Here is a 10,552-nt window from a genome sequence, read left to right as displayed (position 1 = left end):
CTTACCACAATTTTTAAAATGTCTCCCTTGTAGCTTTTATTGTACTGTGAGTATATATTGATGAACATATCAGATATATCAATTTTACATGTATGAATTCTATATATTTGCCTTGCTGTATAGATTTTCTTACATAAGATGGATTTAAAAGAGTTGTTGAACAATTATCTCAGCTAGCCTAGATGGGCTACTTTATTGTGATGCAGTAACTCTGCAAGGTCAGTTTCTGCTACCTCAGATCATTTAACCAGATATGCCAAGAACTTAACCTATTGTCCTTTAAATAGGAATGAAGAGGAAATAAAGGACAAACTGGAAAAATATCCTTGCTATCTGATATGACACATCTTCTTTAGTCATTCACCAAATAAAGGTTTTACTGTTAATCTGGAGGGAGCTGGGGCCCAGCCCACTGTCCTTGTGTTGATAGGTAAGGTCTCAGAGTTGTACCTACATTGAAGTCAACACTGTTACTGAGCTGCATGTGACCAGTAATTCTCACTCATCAGGCTTTCAGATCTCATAGAACAATATAGGACTAGGGTCCAAAACACACTGCGGAAATAATCCAGATCGCTTTAACTGCCCTCGCTCAGTGCTAGGGAATCCTGGGATTTATAGTTTATTGTGGCACCAGAGCTCTCTGACAGAGAAGGCTAAATGTCTCACAAACCTAAAGTTCCCAGAATTGCCTAGCATTGAGCCAGGGCAGTTAAAGTGGTCTATGTGTAGTCTTGAGGGTCTAGACGTAGCCCTCTTAACATTGTGCCATATACATGTTCTCAAGATCGCTTTACAGCTAGGTGGAGGAAGCTTCCATTTTTGCTCATTCTGATAATAAAAACTGTTGATTTAACTTTATTACTTGCTACATCACTCTTAAGTCAGCTGGACCAAGTAATGGAACTTAAGAAGATACAGTTAAGTTGGCTTAGTCCATATTTAATTTTAAAACCTGAAAATGTCCTTCTCCAGATTGGCTAATTGTTTTTGTAACTTGTACTGGAATGTGAAGAGCACACTGAGACTTCACTAACTCTCATCCTTACTGTCGTGACAGTCTTCAAACTATCCTTAAGGTAAAGAACTCCTCTTCCACCCACTTTTAGAGCCACAGCTGTACAACAAACCACTTGTGCCAGTAACATGCTTGATTGTATTTTATTAGGGTAATATGTGGGGAACATGTAGAATATCACAGTTACAGTCTTTCCAGGGAGGGGTGCCACAGGTTGATCAGATTAATTGTTGTGGGCAGTTTTGTCTTGTACAGTACTGTTTGTATTGATAGAGATAAGGCCCAAAAGAAAACTAAGGAAAAACACTTTCCTGTATACCATTCAGTGTTTTCCCAAGTTAAATGTTCCCATAATCAATTTTATGGCACCTTACAATCTTTCTTTTTAAAGTGTTAGAAATAAGAACATGAAGTTTGGGCTTTATTAACTAGCCTAAAAATGGTGGACCTGCTTCACCAAGAGAGATCTGATCTATGTCATTTGAATGTGTTCTTGATCTTGATATGCATATGGATGCACATACCCATTTAGCTTACTTGCTAATTTGCTTACTTGCTGTTCACCACTATGATCTTTGGAATAGCGGTATATAAATAAAACAAATTATTATTATTATTATTATTATTATTATTATTATTATTATTTAGATGTTCAGCAAAACTACTGCAGTGATTCACAAACTCTGACCTTCCAGGTGTTTTGGATTTCAGCTCCCAGAATCCCAGGTCATTGGCCAACATGGATGAGGCTTCTGGGAGCTGAAGTCCAAAACACCTGGACGACCAGAGTTTGGGAATTGTTGCTGTACTGTTTTGGCTAGATGACTCTTGAGATAAACAGCAGGGTGCCTTCAGAGTTGGCAGTTCTTAAAACTTTTGTTAATTGCACATAACCACAGCAATTATGAAGACCTGATTTTAAAGAAAAGGGATTGACAAAGTTTACATGATCTTTTGATCCATCTAGTTCTGTACTGAGTGACAACAGCGCTCCATGATTCCTTTCCTTCCTGGAAATGCAGGAGATAAAATCTTGCTCTTCATTTATTTTGAGATATCACATGCTAGATCCCCCACCACACACACACATGAGATAAACTGGCATTAAATGTGTTGGTAGGTTTTTGAATTTTATTATTCTTAACTCTTGATTTACACAGGTTCTAAAGGGGGTGTATCTCCTTAGTTCTTGGGTTGTTTTTTTAACCAAAGAAGATGATCTTGAGCTCTACCTTGTGAGTTTTTATGACAGGCACATATTTTAACTTGGTCCTCCTTTTATTGTTTTGGATTATTTTTTCCTCTACTTGCTCAAAATGACAATTAATGTTAACTCAAGCAACAAAAACAAAATAAGATACCCCCCTGGCCTCAAGATGTTTTGTTGCTGTTTGCCTATAAGACCATCGCAACACTCTCCCAGATTGCACCAGTGAAGTAATCCTTATGAATTTGGTACCTTCCGGAGCCTTCCAAAGGCATTGCATTGCAGTTCCTATTGTCCTTGCCCATTTGTCTGGGGCCAGTAGGAATTGCGTAAACAGTGGTTCTCAACCTTCCTAATGCTGCGATCTTTTAATACAATTCCTCATGTGGTGACCCCCCGGATGGAGGAGCAGTGTCTCGGTTCCTAAGACCATTGGAAATATGTGTTTTCCTATGGTCTTAAGCAACCCCTGTGAAAGGGTTGTTCAACCCCCAAAGGGACTCCCAAAGAGAACCATTGGCCTAAAGCATCTTGAAAGCACCAGGTTAGGAAAGGCTGCCTTAAAGTTAGGACCAGAACTAAATTCACTGTTTCTCTGTATCTTTAAACCATCAGGTTTTGGAATTAAAACAATGGTTTTATTATTTCAGCCTAAAGAGAATGGAATACACATCTCCTAAGATGTTGACTTCATTATAGTAAATACTATCTGTTTCTCCGAAAGCCAGCATGGTGCAGTGCTTTCAGTGTTAAGGCTACAGTGCTGGAGACCAGGGTTTGAATTTGGCTCAGCCATGAAAACCCATTGCATGACTCTGGGCAAGTCTCATTCTCTCAGCCTCAGAGGATGGCAACAACAAGCCCACTCTGAACAAATCTTGCCAAGAACACCCTACGATAGGTTCACCTTAGGGTCACCATAAGTCTGAAATGACTTGAAGGCACACTCCTGTGGCAAGCTATCTTAAGATGATACTTGATGGCTTAAAAGGTACTTGACTGTGCTACTTATGTACTTATGGATACAAGCTGAATGGTGAAAGGTAAAGAAAACATGCAGAGTCCTGGTCATGACCTATAAAGTCCTACACATCTTAGGTCCAGACTATTTGAGAGATCGTATCTCGCCATACAAACTTACTAGAGCCCTAAGATCTTCAGGAGATTGCTTTCTCTCGGTCCCGCCAAGATCACAGACTTGCTTGGTGGGGACATAAGAGATCACCTTCTTGGTGGCTGCTCCCACCTTCTGGAACTACCTTCCACAGGAGGCTAGGCTGGCCCCTTCCCTGCTGGCCTTTCACCGGCAAGTAAAAATGTTTTTATGCAGGCAGGTATTTGGTATATAATGCATAACAGGGTGGCTTTTATGGAGCAAATAGGGTTTTGTTATGTTTTTAACTTTTGTATATTTGTATATGATTTGTGCGTAAATGTTTTTAATGTTTTGGAATTTTATTGAGATTTTAAATGTGTTGTCTGTGAGCTACCTTGGGTCCTACCAGGGAGAAAGGCAGCATACACACACACACGCCCAGTATTGTATAGAAGAAAAAGTCAGCCTAACCATTTTTGTGGAGGATCCACCTCAGTGCTAAGAATATGATTTGTCACTTTAAGCCATAACATGTTGAAAACAACAAAATTCACCTGAAATCATTAAAGATTTTTAGTTGTAGTGGGATTTATTATAGCTGTGACTTTATCTCTCTGTCCATAGCTAGCATCCTGTTAGTGGCATATGCACGTTTAGGTTAACCCTATTGTTTCATTTTGGTCAATGAGAAAGTTGATATTCCCTTCCCTATGCACTGACCAACCTCCTCTAATCTACTATAGAGTCACTGTGTCCTCCCCATGGCCATTCCCTGCCTAGTGCAGAGTGATGAGGGATTGGAGAAGTGTCTGATTATGTCACAATAACCAGATATGAAATTATTACATCTTCCACTGAGACCTCCCTAGTACCACACTGGACCTCAGTGGAGGATGTAATCTTTTTGTGTTTAGATACAAGGACGTAGTCAGACACTTCTCCAAGCCAGCACTGCTCTTCCCAAGCACAGAATAGCAACTAAAATGATAAGTGATCCATCCAAATGCCAGGCAGTACTGATTTACCAAGCCCTCTCTGCATACAATCCATGATTCATTGCCTAGAGGAGACAATGTTTGTTTTTCTCAACATTATTCTATTGTCCAAAGTAAAACTGGGTCACAGTCTTTTATGTTGTAAAACGGGAAGCCAAGTTCCCCCCCTTTTTAAAAAAAAACCTATCTTAGATGAGCCTGTTTCAGATCAAAAGACAGTTATGATAGAATCTTGTGAATAATACAAAATCTGATTCTATAGAAACTTTGGAAGAATATAGTTAATGTATGTGACATACAGAGCTTCCAAGCAGATGAAGCTCCTAGAACTACAAATCAAAAAGCCATTGTGCAGCTCTTTTCTGTTTCTGACAATTTTGTGGTAAGGGGAACAAAAGGAAGAAACAGGGAGCAAGAATGGGAGAACTGAAGTGGAAGACGTCATTGTTGGCATCCTTCATATAACTGAATGAATGAGACAAGAAATCTACATAATAAAATGCTAATCTAGAAGCATCCTAAGACATCTTAAGGCAGGTGTTGGAAACCTTTGGGTCTTCAGATATTTTGGACTACAATTCTTATAATCCCTTACATAGCTAGTCAGGTGGAGGTTCTGGGCAGAATCCACTGGACTGATTTGAAGGTTTTATATGAAGTTTGGTTATTGGATGTGCTTATTAGGCAATGGTAGAGGGATGTACTTAAAACTCTAAGTTCTCCAGGTCAAGATCAATATGCTGCACAGCCTACTGTGGTCTCTTCCAACTCTATGATTCTATGAACTGGTGATCCATTCATACATTCCTCATTTCCTAGTCCATTAGTGATTGTGCTTAGGAGGAATGTTTGGTTGAGATCATCTGGGTTGACTAATTAGGCAAGGTCAAACGCTGATACTTGCCTTTTGATGAACATAGCCTTCTGAATGTGGAAACATAACAAGCTAAACATACACATAAAATGTGCATGACTGCCTGTATGTTCGGCTTCCATCTGCAGATTCAGCTGTCATCCGCATTCTGTTATAGTTGGACAAAACAAAATTCTGGCCAGACCTCATGGCTTAAAAGGCACTTGAATATGCTACTTATGTCCTTATGGACATAAGCTGAATGGTGGAAGGTAAAGAAAGCATGAAAAGTCTTATTTATTTTTAAAAAATTAGGCAAATTTATTACTTTCATAAGATCATGCACATTTTAAAAACTGCAGATTAATGACAGGCACACATATATGTTCATCCTCGTAAACTAATGAGGATCTATGTCTGTAAGCAACTTTTTATGTGTTTGTTACTTGCTCTATTAGGAATCATACGGACATAAATGAAACATGAATTTAAAAGCACATTTGAGTGCTAATGCACTCTACCTGTACTTTTAAAAAACAATCCAATAGGTTAACAGTTCCAATACAGTCCAATAGATTAACAGTTAGCATTTCCAAATAAAAACAATACAAATACACATCATCTTTGGAAGATCAATTTAATAAGTGCTGATTAGTTTAGCTTGTACAGTACGTTTTTGTGTGGAGGCAGGGTTTCGGAGGAAAATGTAGTATGAAAAAATACACTTATATACATCTTTCAGTGCTTTTTCCTATTAAATCCTCCTATAATTTACTGTAACATTTTGCTATCTACTCTTTTCTACAAAGAGACCTGAGAAACAAAAATATATGGCATGAGCTTTAACACACATTCCCCCAAATACTGGTCCTGATTCACCAGGAGAGTCCTTTTGGCAAGCAGATATCCTTGATGCCTATTAACTGAACTGATTGAATGACTTGATGTGCAGCATGCATTTGCAGGAGCATCTGTTTTATATGACTATCTGCTTGCAATTACAGCCACTATACATGTATTAAAGAAAGGCTGAGAAGCAACAATGTTTACCTTAGAGGGGCAACTGGTGCAGAAGCTTTTGGACTGTAAGTCTCATCATTCCTTCTCTTTGGAGCTGCTGTCTAGGGCTGTTGAGAATTGCAGTCCAACAAGATCTGGTGGAGCAGATGTTTCCCACTTTGGCTTGCACAATCCTTAGATACCATATTTAGACATACTTTTAAAAGCCCATCTAGGCAACTGCACCTATATATCTCCACCTATATATACAGATTACGCATTAAAAGTTTCCATTATTGTTTCCCTCAGCAGTACATAGTCTGAGTAGAATGGCTGCCTTATCTTGCAGTGATGGAATAATCCCCCATTCTCCCTTCTCAGACCCTCAGAAAGTAGTAAGTAATCTAATGCATTTTTCCATTTGTTGCTCCTACAGTGTCTAGCAGTTTCATGTATTATTTGTGGAGAGTAGGGGGGTGTTAGAGAGTATTTTCATTCCCATATAATAAAAATGCCACATTTTATTAAAGCTATATATTAAACATCCTTGGTATCTGATTTGTTAATGTTCCTGAAAGACTGCCATAGGCAGTTTTAGATATTAAAAAATAAACATGAAATTATCAGCTGTGGCTTCTTTTGTCAAGTGAAGGTATTAACTATGAAGAAAACATGCTCTATAAAGTCTATTGGATGCATTGCAGAAAGCAGTAGGTGTGGTACAGAACTAGCACTTGTAATAGCTCAACATTTGGAATTCTTGAATTGTTGGACAAATTCTAGAAATCACTTTCTTCTGGAAGCTTGAGTTCTCTGTAAAAGGAGAATACAGCACAAAATGTATAGATTAACTAGGAAAAATAAATGAATCTGCATATTCTGATAATACAGCGGATCCTTCATATCTGCTGGGGTTTGGTTCCAGGATCCTTCATGGATACCAAAATCCGTGATTGGTCAAGTCACATTAACTACAGTGAGATAGTAAAATGGTGTCTATTACATAAAATGGCAAAATCAAGGTTTGCTATTTAGAATTTATACTGTTTTTGAATATTTTCAAGCTGTGGATGCTTGAATCCAGGGATAAAAAATCAGTGGATATAGAGGGCTTACTGTAATGTACTGTTCAATCTCGTATCATTCTAAATATTAATACCTTTCTGCTGCAGATTTAAATGAGTAATCCTGAATTTCTGTATAGAAAAGAGAGGTATAAATGTTTTTTTAAAAACTCTAGAAACACACAGCTTTCTAAAGCTACCACAGTTGCAGAGTCATGACAGCTAGCATAGTCCTTTATATAACAAATGTATGACTATTACAAGGAAAATAATTATTTCATGGAGACCTTACTATTAAGGTGATATACCCGATTATCCTTGAAAACAGGCTTCCCGGCATTCCTGTTCTGTCTCAAACCTATTTTGGTTGCCATCACAGCCTCCATACCAAAATCGGGCACATGAATTTGAATCCTTGGCATAATACCACTTCACTACATAATTTCGACAGTCTCCAGTTTTCAATGGTTCTAAACACTTGGAATCTGTGAAAAAAGGATAGCAAGATTTGCATATGTTACATGTAGAAAAGATTCTTTGGTACAAAATGCTATCCTATGGTATAAAACACACTCTTCCCAGCACTTCTGTCAGTATGCACAAGTGAATATGGGACAGCTGCACAAGCCAACACTTTAAAACATGACACTTCTCCACTGTTTAGTAAATCCATACCCTATAGCTGTAAATGTATGCAGAAACGTTACAACACAAAAGGAGTTAAGTGCCTCATTAATGGTAATATAACATAGGGCGACAGCACACTGCAGAAATAAACCAGTTTGGCACCACTTTAACTGCTAGTGCTAGGGAGTCCTGAGAATTGTAGTTTGTGTGGCACCAGAGCTCCCTAGTAGAGAAGGCTAAATGTCTACAGTTCCCAGAATTCCCTAGCACTGAACCAGTTAAAGTGGTGTCAAACTTGATTATTTCTGCAATGTTTTGGCTCATACATTTACAGTTTTGTTTTGTTTTTGTTTTGTTTTACTTTATTAGCCAATTCATTTGCTCAATGGCAGTTTCACCCTTGAACTCAGTTGATAGCACAATAATCAAAGCGAAACAGTAACTGCCAAAACAGAAATCGATGACAATTTTGCTAAAAATGCTACACCTCTGCCTTTGTTATTTGGGTGGGGATGGGAAGTAGTTATAAGTAATTATGTATTGTAAGTATTTACTGCCAAGTTCTCAAGTGGATGATTCCCTTTATTATCACCAAAAAAGACCAGAAGTGTCAAAAGAGTATCTTCATCATCTCTATATTTTAGATTTTAGGTATTATCAGAAGCTGCCATAAGCCTTTTATAGGCACACCTGCCGTAATCAATTGGGAACAGGACACATGACTTACAGAAATCCAAAACTCCATTCTTTGTCTTTCCCCTTCCAGTCTCAGAGACCCTTTATACATCTGACAATACCTATTGCTTTGTAAACTTGTGGACTTGCTTCCGGTTGCAGACTTCTGGATAAATTAGAAGACACAGAGAACTCGGGACTGGGTGTACTGGATTCCAGATACTCTGTTTGGTCATAAAGAGATGGGATGACTGGTCGCTTGTGACTATCAGGAATATGCTTAGGAGAAGTGGTGGTACCATAATAATCCCACTCAGCACGGGATGCTACTCTCTCACTGGGTATCCGGTGTAGCTATTAAAAAAACCAAATAAATATTGTCAGTGGTAAAACAAGGATAAGCTTCAATAATAAGACACAAGTCAAAACTGGGAATGCCTCCCTCCAAAGTATGGGCTCTAACTATGACCTATGGATCCCCATCTATATATAAATGGCATTCTTTAGAAATACGTACAGGTTCAGTTACTTCTGGCTTAGGTGGAAGGATGTCTGGCTCTGGAGTGCTAGCTATGGCAAAATGGCTGGTGTGTTCTCGCCTTGTTTCAGATCCAGGAGAAAGTGCTGAACTGAGCACATGGCTGATATAAGAACTGAAATCATTCTCACAAATTTGTTTGAAGACCTTATCCTCAAGAGCTGGAAGATATACAGAAGAATAAGACTGTTAGAGGGAAGCACATATAGAACAGGGATTGGGCTAAGTTAAATTAAATAGTGGCTGACCTATTGGTCAGCCAGAGGTTGGAAATGTTTCCTTTTTTAAAAATGACATCTCCCAGAATACTCTAGCCAGCAGAGTCACCAGTATTTAAAATGTTCCAGAAAATCATCTGGAGTGGCAAATTAAACTAACCTTGCAGGGTTATGAAATCATCTATCTGGTAGACGTGTTCGCTGTCTGGGTCTGTAGCAATGAGATCCATTTCTTTCCGAAAACTGTCAAAATTGGGATCAGTTTTTTGAACCACTCCAATTACGAATATTTCTATGTTGTTTCCATGGGCTTCCTTTACGACCACCTCCAGAGTGCTGGGATCACGCCGATCTGCTTGCCCATCTGTTATTACGATAGCCACCTTTCTCACCCCTGGTCTGGCAAACTTGAATATATTGGTGGCATTGTTGATTGCAGTAGCAGTGTATGTACCTTCTCCAAGGTACTGCATTGCATCTATTGCACCTTTCAGGCTTTCTTTGTTAAGGTATTGCTGTAGAGTGGACACTACCTCTACTTTATGGCTGAAGTTGATGATGCCAACACGGGCTGTTGTTTGGTTGACTGTGATAGCATCGATTACTGTTTTCACAAATCTTTTGATCCTGTCAAAGTTCTCAGGCCCAACACTTTCAGAACTGTCAATCACAAATACTAGCTCCAAAGGATTTTCCTTGCACTTAACACCACAACCTGAAAATAAATGGTTCACAGTTTTATAGCAGCTTACAGTATCTCTTTTTCATATTTTGCCTGAATCCTATTGGTCAGTCCAAAGTTGAGCTGACTCACTGAATTAATTGTTGAACGGTGGGATAGTACATTATATTAGTCTTAAAGGAGCTGCACTCACTGCCAGTTTGCTTCTGGTCTGAATTCAAGGCACTGATGATGACATCTAACACTCTAAACAGCTTGAGACCTCTCCCTATTTATTTTGACCTTCCATTGCTGGTGGCAATATGGTGTGGGAGGAAATAGGAGAAGGCCTTCTTAGCTGTTATGCCCCTTGGAATGCCCTGTCCTTGGAAGTCCAGTTGGAACCAATGCTGTTTTACTTCCAGTGCCATAGCTCTTTATTAAAGCCTTTGGGGCTTAATTTACTTTTAAGTATACATGTACATGTTGTTTGTAATTGTTGTAGCCTTTTAAGTGGTTTTAACTACTATGTTAATTACTTACTAAGTTGCTTTTTTAATGTGTTTTTAAACTATAAAATATTTTTTTCTGGAATTGGTTT

At 38.6% G+C, this 10,552-nt stretch overlaps 1 protein-coding gene across 3 annotated transcripts in view; it reads right to left on the bottom strand.

Annotated features, from left to right (window-relative positions):
* Positions 1–5,819: 5,819 nt before the first annotated feature.
* COL28A1 (collagen type XXVIII alpha 1 chain) overlaps positions 5,820–10,552 on the bottom strand; it is an 87,860-nt gene continuing 83,127 nt past the window's right edge. Inside the window, exons 33-38 of one of the 3 annotated variants that reach the window (XM_089533187.1) lie at positions 9,451–10,005; positions 9,052–9,233; positions 8,657–8,888; positions 7,541–7,717; positions 7,328–7,364; positions 5,820–6,981 (exon numbers count right to left, since the gene is read on the bottom strand). In XM_089533187.1, coding sequence (XP_089389313.1) covers positions 7,545–7,717; positions 8,657–8,888; positions 9,052–9,233; positions 9,451–10,005 — 1,142 coding nt within the window. In that variant the 3' untranslated portion in view covers positions 5,820–6,981; positions 7,328–7,364; positions 7,541–7,544. Of the gene's footprint in view, positions 6,982–7,327; positions 7,365–7,524; positions 7,718–8,656; positions 8,889–9,051; positions 9,234–9,450; positions 10,006–10,552 lie in introns of all 3 variants that reach the window. The other 2 variants (XM_089533186.1, XM_089533185.1) reach the window with 2 other exon arrangements.

This window comes from Sceloporus occidentalis, unplaced genomic scaffold (assembly GCF_023333645.1).
Source record: "Sceloporus occidentalis isolate IW3139 unplaced genomic scaffold, rSceOcc1.0.p SCAF_7, whole genome shotgun sequence".
NCBI classification, from domain to species: domain Eukaryota; kingdom Metazoa; phylum Chordata; class Lepidosauria; order Squamata; family Phrynosomatidae; genus Sceloporus; species Sceloporus occidentalis.
This window is presented reverse-complemented; position numbering and strand designations above follow the sequence as displayed.